The following is a 16554-nucleotide window of genomic DNA, read 5'->3' as shown; positions in this document are numbered from 1 at the left end:
AAAGCTATCTGTCTCACTGCTGTGGTCACATACTCTTAGTGGCTTCAGCTTAAATACAAATAAGCCAATAGCACTTCAATACTGGCAGAGTGTATGTACTGACTGCAATTATACTCAGTTAGGTAATTACTACAGTTAAATGCTACATTAGGACTTTGTGAGATAATGCTCACAATTAATTAGCCTTCCAATTTAGTTTAACCTAGTGATTGTTCCATGAATCCACTTTCTTCCACTGAAATAAGTGAAGAGTTAATTTTCAGGAGCTCCAACCACAAATGTAAGTATATAAAACATAATATATATGTATTACTTATATTATATAAATAAATATACATATATATTTTCTCTTTAAATCAGTGATTTATTTCCAAAAGGGCTGAAAAAAGGTATATTGCTTCTCTTTCGGTTCATAAGGCATTTGAAATTTCTGATTTTAGAAACATACATTATTTTTAGAATAGACAGTAATTCTTAATATAATTCTGACAAACAAATCTATTATCAAATAAAAAAATTAAAACTCCTAAATCTGTTCAGTTATTTTGTAATCACTTCTTTGTCTAAGACTTTAATTGGAATTACATTGACTTTTGAATTTTGCATTTTAATGGAGGGGACATTAACCCTCTAATCTTAACCTTATTTTTGAATTATTTTGCTAAGAGAGCTAGAAATTTAATTTTAAATAAAGACTCCACACAGAGAACATGCTAATGTTATTAGAAATCTGGATCCAATTACCTGAAGGAGAGCCATGAGTGGAGGTCACGCTTTTGACCTTGGAGTCTGATAGCCGCGAGATACTGTTGGCTCTAGTTCTAGGAGAAAATTTATCTGATGGCACTAATCTGGCTCCACTCCTAATGATGGCTTCTGCAGTGCGGGAAGAGGCACTATTTCTTGATATTGTTGCTTCAGAGTCACTGCGGGCAGATAATGAGCCAAGTCTTGTTCTTCGAGGCTGAGCTAATAAATCAATCCGAGAGATGGTTCGCCTTCCTGTGGGTGGTTTTGATGTGGAACTTGTGGTGGACACTTCAGAGGCAACAGATGCTTTGTCAGCATCAGCAAGTTCACTGTCGGAAGCTTCACCAAGCCGGGCTCGGCGCAGAAGGGAAGTCCTGGTGGGCCTTGGCCTTGGGAGAGTGGTCGATTTACTTGACGAACCAGAGGCAACAGGAGAAGTCTTAGACTTTGTTCCTTTGCCTCCTTCCAGTTTGGAATGTACATTGTGCTCATCAGCTGAGGTGAGTGGAGTCCTCCCATGAGGTTTGCAGGGGTATGTTTCCTGGTCAGATGACATGATGTCAGAGATAGCAGAATGAGGTACACTAGAGGTCTGGTCATCATCTGTTAAGTCTACAGAAGGCTGCCGGATTCTTCCACTGGACTGGACAAATTTTCGACCATCTGCTCTTGCACCTATATCTGTAGAGCGGCTTTTTGCTTTTTTTTCAATTTTCTCCCTAGTGCCTGACTTTGTAGCATCTTTGGAAGGGGAACTCGTGGAACACCTGTCTTTATAGAGGCTAGTGAAACTCTTCCGCTTTTGTGTGGACTTTCTTTCTGTCTCTCCAGTAACCAGACTAATTGTACTGGCTGTGTCTACATCAGATTCTGGTGAAATAGAATTGTCTCTATTGTAACTAGGAGTATCTGGGCCTTCATCAGTTTTATTATTATCTTCACGCAGTTTAGCTTCTAGAAAAGCCATCACTGCTTCCGTGTCTTTTAGAATCAAGGTTGTGTCCATGCTAGAATCAGTATCCAAAGAGTCACTTCTTTCTCGAAGTCTGCTTGCAGATGCCAGGGCTAAGGAAGTGGGAGCAGAAGAACTCTGCTTGTTGATATGGGGAATAAGCTCTATGGGTATGTTTGAGCTGGGCTTTTCTATGGTGAAACTCCCTTGACGCACTAAGGACTTCGAGGACTCTTTCTTGTCTCCTTTGGAAGTCTGACTTTTTGGGATTTCCTCAGCTTTTCTTCTCTTGCTTTCATTTTGCATAACTCTTTCTCCCTTGCTTGTAGAATGTCCTGAAATTCTTTCTACAGGTTGGGACTCTTGCTTAGAAGACTCCTCCCTATATTTATCTATGTGGCCTGAAGCACTTTTTGAAGACAGTTTAGCAGGAGTCCACTGGGCCTGCTCCTTCTGTTCCTGCTGTTGTTGGATTTTAGCTAATGTTTGTTTTACCAAAGAAGTTTCTTTCTCGGTCTCACTCTTCTCCTTGCTAGAAGAGCTACCTGAGTGAAGGAGGGCTTTATTGTCTCCACCAGTCTTAGGAATCTCACCATTGACTGCCCTGTTCATTTGACTCAGGCTTCTGTCTGCATCATGCTTCTCGTGCTGGGGTACCTGGGCAGCGGCTTCTTTTTCCTGCAGTTCCGTATCTTGCTTCTCTCCTATCTCTGACCTCTGTGTTATCACCTTTGCTCTGGAGCTCTCCAGAGGCTTTTCTTCATTTGGGAGCTGGGGAAGAGTTCGCCTCTTTCTCTCTCCCTGACTAGCCAAGGAAGTTGCAGAGCTAGTACTTCTCAGTGAAACACCAACTTCACTAGCATCTGTCTCTATAAAATAAAAATACCAAAGTAGGAATTCATTAAAGAGATACAAATATAAAAAGTGTCAAATTATACTACATTTTGAGCGATGAGTCTAAAAAAATAGCCTCGGTATGAAATGAATGCCATCACTTTAGGAAATCTGTACTTCCTGAGGGGGCACCTTAGCCCGTACAAGGCATTAAAAGAAATCTGTATCAATAAAAATATGTGAGAGTAGTAAAAAAAAAAAAAAAAAAGTGGCAGGATAAGTCATAATTTTATATACCAAGGAACTTTTAAACTGTAATTTTCTGGTATATTAAGGCAGCTTATAAAAGTAAAAGACTACTTTCCTTCTTTTCAACTTGGTAGATCTCAATGAAAAAAGAAAGACTTTGAAGCAACAATGTAGAGACAAATTTGATAATATTAAAAAAATTTGAGGGGATCTCTAAGTTTGTCTTTACTTTTGTAAAACTAATTATAAAAAATTTAAGTATAAATTGACAGTTTAGAATTCTATATATTTATAGGTATAAGATGACATTATCGCTTATGAACATAGTGAAAAATAATTAAATCAATACTTTGATAACTTAATTCGTAATATAAATTAATATATAAACCTCATCTAGAAATTATCGCTTATCTTTAGTTTACGATTACACTGTAATGATAGTTGCACATTTTCTAATAGACTGGCATATCAAGAAGGGTATATTTTAATTGAAAAGGAAAACCATGAAGCTTGAAAATTATACTTGAATAGCAAAAAAATTTACAATAAAAAACAGAGTGTTGGAAAATGAACTACCAAATCTTAGTAAGTATCCTTTTGCCTTTGGAAGGTTCAATTTATGAACTACATGAAAGTTTTTGAAGGGAAAAGGACGTGGGGCCAGGTTGTATAGCAGAGCACTGTGCATAACATAAAAAATGAGCTCCTCAGTTTACCCCCAACATTGCGCAAAGAGATAGGCTTTATTAGTTAGATACTTTCTACTGCTTATATTTCCCTAAAATAAAAATGTTAATTAAAGCCTAGCATTTACTCAAAGTCAGCATACTGTTCAAACATGAAATATATTAATATGCTCACTAAGCTTATTTACATAAGTTTAGCCTGTTTCTTTTGAAGACACATGATCTATTTATAAAGAAGACAGAAAAGGTAAAAAATGGAGGAGGATGAGAAAAAAGAAATTACCGTTTTCTACAGTTGCAGACAATTCCATTAGCCTTTCTTCTGGATCATGTCTTGTGTGATTAGCAGCCAAACTAGCCCACTGTGACACCCAACGTTTGCTTCCAGATGAAGCCACCCCTTCCTGAACAAGGAAAACAGAGTGAGACAATGCAGCAGTCTTGTCAGCGCTGGTGGCATGACAGAGACCTTCATTCAGTCACATCATGTGACACTGAAGCCATGTCTGAAGCTCAGCTTGTTGTGCTTCATATCTAAGAGGAAGATTATCAAACTGCCGCTGTTCAACCACATTTTACCATCACTGAATTTAGCGTATCATTTCCTGTGCTTCTTATACAGTAACAGTGCCAGGCCCACTCCAGAAGCTTACAGTTTACATATCACAGCTCTGCAGCCTGCCCAGTGGAGTCAGGTTTAATCCATTATAAGGAACAGAGAGTCTAAAGAGCTACTGAAATACCTGCTAGTCCTCTACTCTCTAGGCAGACTCCAACTCCCAAATATCAAATATTCCAGGACAAGTCTTAATAGATTTCAAGAACCCAAAGCCTGAGACTTTTTATGGTATTTAAGATGAAAATAACTGAGTTTTTCTATATCCAGTCTGTACTCAGACCCATTTGTGTTTAGATTTTCCTTTTAGACAAACATTTTTTGAACCCTTCTAGTGAAGTTCCCTTAACCCATATAGATCCCTTAACCCATGAACACAACACCCTAGCTTTTCTTAAGACAAGGGTAATATAAATATTGTATCTCTCAAGCCGTAATCAGAGGTGAGAACAACCGGTGAAGTAAAAAAAAAGGGGGGGAGATGCTGGGAGTATCCAGCTATGTGGAAGAGCACTTGCTCAGCACACACGAGGCCAAGTTCAATCCCTAATAGTACAAAGAAAGAGACCTCTCCAAATCTTAACTCAGGAATTCACACAAAAACTGAAATGCCAATAGAAAATGGAAAAGAACAACATAAGGTTTATTTTGAACTATTTAAAACATATCTTATTAAAAAAGAAAGAAACCCAAGTTACTGTTTTAATTATGAACAGACTAAGGTTAGATACTTATAAAGTAATGATTTCATATAGATAATACACTGTATGGTTCCAAGAATAGATTCAAATAGTCAAGTACAGAGATTGATGTATTTAGACAAAAGGACGCCTGTGCACAGCTCTGTGCACTATAGGCAGAGCACACCATCCTGCACTATGCTGAGGAATCCATGACAGGGTGCTCTTGCAACAGGTGTTTCCCCAAACAGGTGGCTTTAAATACTTAGGACAAGCTGGCTTTTGTTATAATGGTCTGTCATGTGACGACTGCGAAGGTAGAAACTTATTAGAGCTATGTGAATTTTACTTGGCATGGATTGAGGAAGAAAGAAGAGGGAATATAAAGTAATTCGCAAAAACCTTTCCCTGAATTTATCAAAATATCAACACACTACTTGATATCACTATTAATATTACCTGTTTTCAGGGTGTGAATTAAAAAGAAACGACAAATTTCTCTAAAGGGGAAATAAAGAACACTAAAAAGCTGTAGCTGCTTTGACAATTTTCAGAAAATGGCAAATCACTGAGGAAAAGTGTTAAAACTATTCAATAAACTTACCTGTCTCTAAAGATATTTAATTTGTAAGAATATAAATGAAATAGTGTTACATAACATGATTTTTTAATTTATATTTACCCACCATTCACTTATAACTAATTCTTTTCCTTAAAGAAACATAATCTTAAGAGTAAGATAACAAATTAAGAAAGCAAGGTCAGTGATTATGAACACTTGCTGTACAAGTCTGACAAGTGGAGTTCAAATTCCCAGCAATGACATACAAAGCTGGGCATGGCTATGTGTGTCTACAGAAAGTTCCTGTCCTAAAGGAGTAAGGTGGAGAGTTAATAGAGGAAGACACTTGTGTGCTTCTCTGGCTCTCACATGCAGGCACAACACACACACACACACACACACACACACACACACACACACACACACACGCACGCACGCACGCACACATCCACCCACCTCTCTCTCCCAAAAAATAAATAACCAAAGTTCAAATTCTGGCTCCACAAATGACAACATTTAAGACCACAGCAAGGTTAATTTTTATGCTCTGCATTTTCCTAATTTGTAAAACAGCCTGAAGGCTTCGTTCCACTGAAAGTTGCTGCCTATTATCTGAACAAATAATACTTCCAACTCATACAAACATTTTGTATTTTCTTTCGCTACATAAAATGGAGTGGACGTCTGAAGTCATTGCTGTGTCGATCAAGCTACCCTCAGTTGTCCTTCTCACTGCATCCTGGCTTGCACCACACGGAGCTCACTGCAGTGTTTAAGCCGCATCTTTCACGTTTCCTGAGCTCGGCTGTCTACATCCAAACACACACCTCTAAAAAGCCTAAATAGTGTGTATTTCTGTTTTGTCTCATTGTACTACTGACAAAAAGGGGGACATAATTTATTACTTTTTTCCTGAATTGTAATTATTCTCCTAACTTTGAAAGAACAATGAAAACTAAGAACTAAACCAAAACTGCTTTAGGTTTTCATTCAAAATAAAAAGTCAAAATTTAGTTTTTGAAGTATTTTACAAGGGGAGATCTATATCAACATTTAAAATTACTTCCAAATGGTAAGAACTTACATTTTATGCATATAAAAAGAATCGCATACCTCTGAGTTATGAAACCCAGGTGTGCTGAATGGCTTTCTTTCTTCCATTACTACTGAAGCAGAGTTGATAGCCCAATCTTTAATCAGACCTTTATGCTTTTCATTGATAATAGGCCTACTATAATCCTGATTGTCATCTACTCCAAATACCTAGGAGGAAAAATTTGTTTCACAATGAAAATGAAAGCGTGGGTACCAGGTTAGTATGTGAACATCATCAACAGCATCAGAAGCAAATAAAAATATCCTAAAATAACCTCACCAGCAATTTCAGAAACAGGGAAATTTAATGACAGGATGACTCCCCAGCTGGACTGGACAGAAAGCCAACAGCTGCAGATGTGGCTATCCTTTTTAATAGTTAGCAAATATTCTAGTTGATAGAGGGAAATATTCAGAACACTACATTAGACTTGTTGAATGACTTAATGATTCTAAACACTACAATCATGAGAAGAGTCCAGAAAGATCTTCAGCATGTTTTTAGCTTGTTTCATGTTTCTATTTTGGAGAAGCACATAAAGAAAAATATATGCTTCTTCTTTATTTGCTTTTTTACTAAAAAAGTTTCATGAACATATAACACTTACATTTATACATGTAATTTCCTAAGGTGCCAAACAAGATTTTCTTGTTGATTTTCACAAAGTGCAGCATTTATTTGAAATGCGGGTTCTTGGTCTACTCACACAGATCATCAATAAGTAAATGGCTGTCAATGGTCAATGCTTTAAAAAGTTCTCAACACAGAGATTATATTTTCCCAATAGGAAAGACTCCAGACTTTGTCATTTTCTGGCATATAAAAAAACCTGGATATAATACTTTGCCAACAAATTGGAATAAAGCAATAGCTAATTACATTTAACATTTTATTTTAATATTCAATATGAACTTGGTTCAACTGAATGGATAAATCTCCCTCAGACTTACTCATTACTATTACTGTATGGGGCACTGATCATTACAATCAGAAAAATATGCCCTTGAAGTAGCAATCTGTAGAAATGTCCTTTGAAATCTTCACTTCCTACAAGAGAAAGCCACTTCCAGTGGTGCCGACTCTTCTCATGCTGATTCATCTACAAATGTGTGGGATAGTATTCGTAGCTACACTGGGACACATGAAGCCCACAGGTTGTAGGTTGGAAATTGATGGTCATATAATAATCTGATAAATTCTGAACTGTGCATTTAGTAGAGACCACATCTCTAAATTCAGTGAAATATGGAAAATTTTACCACTAAACAGCTTTATTGCTTAATTTAATTTAAATGCAGTTTTTCAAGAATTTGATTAGAATTATTCCTTTAAAAACAAGTTGCACATTATTAACTTAAGTTAAATGAAACCATTAATAGTACATGGAATATAGGATATAGATGGGAATAAATAAAAATAGTTTCTTTGCTTCATCCTGCTAAACATCGGAGTGAACTAAACAATTAAAGCAAAGAAAGAAAGAGAGTATACCTGCGTCTAGATGTTGACTTTGTAAGGAAAGCAACATTAGAGCTTAAGTGGCTTGTGGATCTTTTGCCAAATAGTTCACTACAAATTTTTGGTTAGTTATTGTTATATTACCAGAAAAAGTAATAACTCAAATTTGAAGTAAAATAACCATATATGATTCCTTACATTCTGCATCACTGTCGTATGTTAATTTATAGTTTCTGATTTGGTGACAGTTAACTGAATCAGACATAAATTCTACTTCTTAAAATACAATCACCAAAGCTCCCAATAAATATGGCAAACCTCTTCAAAATACTTCTAATAAAAATGACTTGGACATTACATTAATAGATTAGTATTTTGAAAATGTAACAAATTATACCCAGAATTGTGCTCTAATGGGAGTTGAAGGCAACAGAACTCCCAGCGATTTTCTACACGTTCCCTTTAAAGTACCATCTGTTAGAGAATTGCCATTTTCTTTCTATATAGGTGACAGGGCAGGAAAAATTCCAGTGGGACAAAGAAGCTTTGAGATTTCACATTTATGATTTATTAACTATTGAGGCAATCTCATAGTGTAGAACAGACTGACCTAAAACCCACTATTCATCTCCCCTCAGCTTCTCAAGTGCTGTAATTACAGGCATGAATAAGCCACCATGGTCAGCTTTTAAAACACAATGAGGGGCCAGAGAGATGGCTCAGTGGTTAAGAGCAATGCCTGCTCTTCCAAAGGTCCTGAGTTCAATTCCTGGCAACCACATGGTGGCTCACAACCATCTGTAAAGAGGTCTGGTGCCCTCTTCTGGCCTGCAGACATGCACACAGACAGAATATTGTATACATAATAAATAAATATTTAAAAAAAAAATAAATAAAACACAATGAAAAGTATGAGTAAGACAGCAATGGCTAGTCTACCTTAACCAGTATGCATTCGTGTCTCACAGACATTCGCTTGTGACAGCTTGCATGAGGAAACACAGGGCACAGTCGGTTAGTTACACTATCTACATGCTCAGAGGCATGCATGTTTTTTGCATTTCTTTTTTTTTTTTTTTTTTTCCGAGACAGGGTTTCCCTGTAGTTTCTAGAGTCTGTCCTGGAACTAGCTCTTGTAGACCAGGCTGGCCTCGAACTCAGAGATTCGCCTGTCTCTGCCTCCCGAGTGCTGGGATTAAAGGCGTGCGCCACCACCGCCCGGCTGTTTTTTACATTTCTAAAGTACACATTTTGACATATGATCTAATAATGGTCTAGAATTTGAGAGTGCCTCAAACACGAAGAACGGATTTGTAAGATTTTCCATCTTTCATTCTAGACTGTAACCAGGAGATTTCATCCATATGCACATAACTATTTAATTTACCAACTGTATAAAAAAGTAGCTTACCTGTCATCATGGACAGCTCAAGATGCTTCAAAAGCAGTCTGTTTGTCTTAAGCTCATTATTTTCTTTGTGCCCTACTCTATTTGGTATCTACTACACCTTCAAACTTGTTCATAACAAAATCTCTCTCCTTTAGCCAGGAATTCTTTAGGCTGGAGAAAGATACATACCTGTCTAGTACCCTTCCTTACTACAAGAGTCACAGAAACAGACACAACAGGAGCTCTTTGGGGTCTGACAGATTACTGAGATAACTCTCATATATTCGAAGGGAAGAATGATATTCACATGCTATCTACTACTATCTCCTTGATCCAGAAAGATCCGCACCCTGGGACATCTGGGACTGATCCCTCCAACACACTCTAGTATTGGGGAAAGAGGAGAGCACCTTTCACTCCACAATACTACATGTCTCATGGAACACAATCTCAGGCTTCACCTCAGAATATGCACATACCATATTCACTGTAGAATTCCTACCCACACCTCAGTGGCTACTCTAAGCAATTAAAACTGGCTACTGAGGCATGGTATTTACTAAATGTATAATAGGGTGAACACTACAGGAAATTTAAGTCTGTATGACTTAGTCCTACTAGGGTCTAATACACACACACCCAAGAACTTTAGAACCATACAGAGGCACCTCATTATTAAACAAAAAACATGTGAATACTAGACTTTTAGATTCTGATCTCAACTTTGGATTAACATAAAAGAAAGAAATCCTCCAGATAAAACAGACTGTTATATACAACACAAGTGAAGCCCATGACTTTGGTTTTTCCATTACTAGGTTATTATTTAAAAGTACAAACTACAGAGTCCAGCGTTTCATACCTTTCCATTCAAAATGGTAATAGTGGGGCTGGGGATTAGTGGTACTTCTATTAAGTAGCTGTTTTTTTTGATATTCTATGGATATTTATGTTCCACCTATTAAACAAGTACACAGGTCAAAATTATACATATTAGTATCAGATATAGGAGACTGGTTCACTGTAACAGAAAACAAAGCTCAATGTGAAAGGAGGGGGAGGGGGAAACTATGTTATAATTATAGCAACACAAATGAAGACAAAATGAGAATTTTATTGCATAATACTTAATTTATTAAATTAAAAATAGAACCGAGGATATAGATAAGTGGCAGAGTTCATATCTAACTTGAATAAGGCCCAGTGCTAAAAAAGTCCTAATCAATTAAAATTTAGAATCCACCTTCTCAAAGAAATGTGGATGCTAATAATGAACACCAAGCTTTTGTAGGCTTACACTACTTAAAGGATGGTGAAGGACTAAGATTTTAATCCTAACGAGGTGTCAAAATAAAAACACAGTCGAGCTTTAGACCAGAACAATTTTTCCACGAAGAACAAGATCCTGCTGGCTAAGTCAAATGGGGTTTCTATAAGTTAAATCATTAGTACAGGGTCCCACACCTGACAAAAAACATTTAAGAAACAACCCATTTGGCTATCCTGGGTTTTTTGCTTTTCCAAATAAGTTGAGTATTATTCTTTTGAAATCTGTGAAGAATTTTGCTGGGATTTCGATGGGCACTGCATTGAATCTGCAGATTGTTTTTGGTAAGATTGCTAGTAACTTCTGGAAGCATCATGATCCCTGACTTCAAATTCTACTACAAACCTACAATACTGAAAACAGCCTGGTATTGGCATAAGAACAGACAGGAGGACCAATGGAATCGAATTGAAGACCCAGATATTAATCCACACACCTACAAACACCTGATTTTTGACAAAGGAACAAAAAATATCAAATGGAAAAAAGAAAGCATTTTCAACAAATGGTGCTGGCATAACTGGATATGAACATATAGAAAAATGAAAATCGATGCATATCTATTGCCATGCACAAAACTCAAGTCTAAATGGATGAAAGACCTCAATATAAAACCGACCACACTGAACCTCATAGAAGAGAGAGTGGGAAGTACACTTGAATACATTGGCATTTCCTAATAGAACACTTCCTAAATACAACCCCAGTAGCACAAACACTGAGAGAAACAATTAATAAGTGGGACCTCCTGAAACTGAAAAGCTTCTGTAAAGCAAAGGACACTATCAACAAGACAAAACAGCAGCCTACAGAATGGGAAAAGATCTTCGCCCACCCCACATCAGACAGAGGTCAGTCTGACCTCTAAAATACACAAAGAACTCAAGAAATTGGCCATCAAAATAACAAATAATAAAACAAAAATGAGGTAAGGTACAGACCTAAACAGAGAACTCTCAACAGAGGAATCTAAAATGGCTGAAAGACACTTAAGGAAAGGCTCAGCATCCTTAGTAATCAGAGAAATGCAAATCAAAACCACTCTGAGATCCCATCTTACACCTGTAACAATGGCCAAGATCAAAAACACTGATAATAACTTATGCTGGAGAGGATGTAGGATAAAGGGAACACTCCTCCATTGCTGGTGGGAGTGCAAACTGATACAGATTGCAACATTATTTGTAATAGTCAGAACCTGGAAACAGCCTTAATGCCCCTCAACCGAAGAATGGATAAGAAAAATGTGGTACATTTACACAATGGAATACTACACAGCAGAAAAAAATAATAACATCTTGAATTTTGCAGGCAAATGGATAGATCCAAAAACATCACACTGAGTGAAGTAAACCAAATCCAGAAAGACAAATATCATATGTACTCATTCATAAGTGGCTTTTTGTCATAAAGCAAAGAAAAACCAGCCTACAATTCACAACCTGAGAGAACCTAGAAAACAAATAAGACCCTAAGAGAGACATACCTGGATCTAAACTACAAGGGAAGTAGAAAAAGACAAGATTGAGTAAATTGAGAGTGTGGGGATCATGGAAGAGGGTAGAAGGGGAGGGAAGAAGAGGGGAGCAGAAAAAAATATATAGCTAAATAAAAACAATTTTTAAAAAAGTCAATCCTTGAAGAACTATGCTGAATTCCAAGGATATATTGTCAAAGAAATCAAAATGACCTAAGAAAGTTGGTTGTTTTTTTTTTTTTTCCTTTTGGTTTCTCGAGACAGTGTTTCTCTTTAGGTTTGGAGTCTGACCTGAAACTAGCTCTTGTAGATCAGGCTGGCCTTGAACTCACATAGATTCACCTGCCTCTGCCTCCTGAGTGCTGGGATTAAAGCTGCGTGCCACCACCGCCCGGCCAAAAGTTTTGTTTTTAAATTTATAGTATGTTCCCAGGAAAAAATATAACTTAGCTTTTAAAAAAGAAAAATACCTTAAAATTCATTGAAATAAATATACAGTAATTATTTAACACTGTGATTCTGTTATTTGTAACTAACACAAGCGCTCAGAATGGGTTAGGAGAGACCATTTACCACTTCTTGTTCACAACATTGTTATCTACAAAGATAGACTCAAGCTCAACATCTGTCAATAGATGAATAGATAAAAAGATCTATCATAGAATTAATTAAGATTTAGGATAAAAAAGAATGAGCAACAATGCATGTCACAACATAGATGAACCTTGAAGACAAAACTGGTCGGTCATTAAAGGCCACATGTAGACTCTGAAATATCCAGACTAAGTAAATGTACAGAGGCAGGAAGCAAATAGTTGCCAATGGGTTGGAACAATGGGAAGAGAGTACTGAAATGCAGTTTCTCTTTCAAGTGATGAACACACTCTGGAGTTAGGCAATGCACTCATCCCACAACAGTATGAATTACTACAGCTTCCAGACTGTACATTAATGTTTTACTTTTGAGAGCTGATATTCCACTAATCATCATTCTGCCTCAGCTTATTAATTCCTGGAGTTATAGGTGCGTATTGTAACACCTAACTGAATTAAACATTCTCTATGACTAAAATACCCAATTTTATGTTATGTAAATTTTACTTCAATTTTTAAAATAAGTACTATATAACCTTATCTTTTCCTTGGTGCATTTTTCTGAATAACAAGAGTTTAACTTCTTTGTTATATAGTTAAATTACTTACTTATATAGTTAAAATTTCTAATTTTTCCACCTTTTTATGTACCACCTCATTAAATCTGGCTGTTTAACAATGACTTTGTGCCAAACAGATTTTAAGCTGGAGGTGTTAGCTATTGGTAGAGCTCAGTAGGCCCTATAGTCTTCCACTATATGGGTACTTTTACTAAAATTAACATATCTTGTTTTCTTCTGACCTAATCTCTATTCATTTACAGCTTTCAATACTATTAACTACCTAAGCTTGTAACATAGACAGGACTTTTCAAGATCAAGATGTAAAAACTAGCTTTAGTTCATAAAAATAAAAAAAAATGCTTGGCAGTTGTGGCGCACACCTTTAATAGCAGAACTCAGGAGGCAGAAATGGGAATATCTGTGAGTTCGAGGTCAGCATGGTCTACAGAGCAAATCCAGAACAGTAGATACACCAAGAAACCCAGTTTCAAAACACCAAAAGAAAATAAAATATTTGGGTATCATGTTGGGTTTAACCAATCTATAAATTTACTGGAATACATTAGGTAATATATCAAAGATCATGTAGTCAATGAAAAAGTACATCTGGTGTGGGAGAATTGTCTGTAATCTGTCAATCATATTTTAAATAAACGCTGATTGTTCAGGCAGGAGGTAAAGGAGGGAAAACCAGACAGGAAGTAGAAATGATGTAATGAAAACAGGAGAACTCTGGGAAGGAAGAAGTTGATTCCTCCCACTCCTGCCCAGATCACCGAAACAGCAGGATGTGATCTGCACCACTGAAAAAAGGTACTGAGCCACATGGCTAACATAGATCAGAAAAATGGGTTAATCAAAATGTGAGAGTTAGCCAGTGAGAGGTTAGAGCTAATGGGCCAATCAGCTTTGTAACTCATAGAGAACTCTGTGTTATTTCTTTGGGGCTTGCAGGTTGTGGGGTACCGGGCGGCACAGAAACCCAAACAAGCAGGAGGCCTTGCCGCTTCATGTTACATATATCAAACTTTTTTTTTTTTGGTTTTTCGAAGCTTTTACACTCATGCTTTTAAAAGATAGTTATGTTCTACTACAAAACAAGATCATTCTAGAGATGGCAGGCAGAATTAAATCAGACAGAGGTTACTTCTATAGAGGAAAAAAAAACACATGATAGACGCCCTGATAGACAGTACAATCTAGCAGCTACTCTAGGGGCATCAGATAAAGCCTTTTAAGAGAGTTACAAGAACGGAGTTCCTGTTTTAGTAAGACAAAAATGAGTTATGGAGGGGCTGGTGAGATAGATAAGCAGGTAAAGGCACTTGTCATGCATGACAACCTGAGTTCAATCCCATGAACTCAAAAGGTGAGAACTGAATCCCCCCCAACTTGTCTGTCCTCTGACTTCTATATGAATTCATATTCTCTCTCTCTCTCTCTCTCTCTCTCTCTCTCTCTCTCTCACACACACACACACACACACACACACACACATAGATGTATGTAATAAGTGTTACTGAAATGGATGGTAATCATGGTTGTACAATGTTATAAATGTATTTTAAAACACTATACTATACACTTAGAATGGCAAACTATATATTTTTACAATAAAAATATTCAAAGAATAAATAAGGTGAATTATGAAGAAATAGGCATGTAAGAATACAAGCACTTATTGGACTGAACATTAAGAGAAAAACTCTTCAAGCAGAAAAAAAATCAAGACTCCATAAAACAATAAACAAAAGGAAACAATCTATTAAATGTCAGACTTCTAACAGACAAATGAGTTCCCTCAGTCAGCTTTGAAAATTAGCATAGGATAGTTTCTTGTACCCATGAAGGAAATGAAAATGGCTAAAAAGGTTTGAGAATTAGAAAAGAAATAATTTTTCTTTTCTCAAAAATAAACCAACCAACCAAAAAAAAAGTGATGGGGAAAAACATTATCATCAAAATTCAAAATGTAGAAATCTATATGAAAGCCCTACGATAACATCTGAGGCTCTCTGAATTACTCTCTTGGTTCCCATACACATGTAGATTTTTAAGTGTATTCCAGTTTCTGCATCTATTTGGCTATGTCAATGCAAATTCTCTGTGATATGTTTATATGTGCAAGTAAGTGTTCATGTAGGCATGTGTATGTATGCATTCAGGTGCATATGCATGTGCATTGCACACACATGTGGAAGCCAGAGGTTATTATTGGATGTCTTCCTTGATTGCTTTTCACCTTAGTTTCTGAGACAGGATCTCTTACAAAACTCGGAGTCTACTGATTAAGCTAGACTGACTGGCCAATGAGCTAAGACAGGAGGACCACCTATCTCTGCCCTGTCAACACGCTCCTCGCTCTGTGGTTACAGATGTGTATTGCCACTCCTGGCTTTATATGATTGCTGAAGATCCAAACGAAAGTCCTCATGCTTGTACAAAGTACTTTACAGTCAGCCACCTTTCCAGCTCTTCAAGTTTCTGATTCTGTATATCATGTTTTCCCTGGCTCTGATATAGATTCCATCTTGCTGTCACCATCAGGATTCAAACTGTCACTCCTGGATCCATGTTCTCAGTACTTGCTTTCTGACTCATTGCTCTGTCCATTTTATTATATGGAGTTTTCTGTCTTGTTATTTATAGTCTCTTGGGTCTTTCCTTGGTTAAGAACTAAAACTAGGTAGACAATTTGCTACCAATGGGAATCTATAAATGTTGATAAGTTTTTAATAAATCTCCACAACCTTCAGCATTAAAAAGAAGAAACAGGAAGTCCTCAGTGTCATATACAAGGGACTTCAATTCTTTTTCTCCAAAAGTAACTGTGGTCCTCTGAACAAGACTTTCTCCTTTACTGATGATGCCCCAATCTGGCTACTCTTGCCCTTCATGCCCTTCACTTTCTGAATAAGACCGGTCTATTCTTTTTATAAAAACTCTGTTATCCCTATTACAGGCGTAATATGCTGAAAAATAAGTCATCTGGCAGTTAAATCTAGTATTCACTGAGAATACTGAGGACAGTTCCTATAGCCATTGAGTTTATAATTCTCTTTCCTCCTTAGGTAACTAAGGACAAAACCACAGAACTAGTAAAGTAATGATAATGCTTAGGATTAAAGTCAACAAGATGATAGTGTCTATGGAATCCTCTTTAGATTAGACAGCTTTAGCTCTTGTATTAGATGGCTGAGATGTGTAACCTAAGACCTCATCTTGGGAGCTACTGTAACATTTCCTTCAACATGTTAAGTTTCTCAAAGCATTCAATATACTACATTAAATTTATTTGTAATTATATTCCACTATACTTA

At 36.7% G+C, this 16554-nt stretch overlaps 1 protein-coding gene across 11 annotated transcripts in view; it reads right to left on the bottom strand.

The window, feature by feature from the left end:
• Cep170 (centrosomal protein 170) overlaps window positions 1-16554 on the bottom strand; it is an 84881-nt gene that overhangs the window by 23637 nt on the left and 44690 nt on the right. For 8 of the 11 annotated variants that reach the window (XM_038348698.1, XM_038348699.2, XM_038348700.1 and 5 more), the window contains 3 exons: window positions 6443-6592; window positions 3755-3875; window positions 745-2571 (listed from right to left, as the gene is read on the bottom strand). In XM_038348698.1, coding sequence (XP_038204626.1) covers window positions 745-2571; window positions 3755-3875; window positions 6443-6592 — 2098 coding nt within the window. The remainder of the gene's footprint in view (window positions 1-744; window positions 2572-3754; window positions 3876-6442; window positions 6593-16554) is intronic. The other 3 variants (XM_038348702.1, XM_038348707.1, XM_038348708.2) reach the window with 1 other exon arrangement.

This window comes from Arvicola amphibius, chromosome 12 (genome assembly GCF_903992535.2).
Source record: "Arvicola amphibius chromosome 12, mArvAmp1.2, whole genome shotgun sequence".
Taxonomy (NCBI): domain Eukaryota; kingdom Metazoa; phylum Chordata; class Mammalia; order Rodentia; family Cricetidae; genus Arvicola; species Arvicola amphibius.
This window is presented reverse-complemented; position numbering and strand designations above follow the sequence as displayed.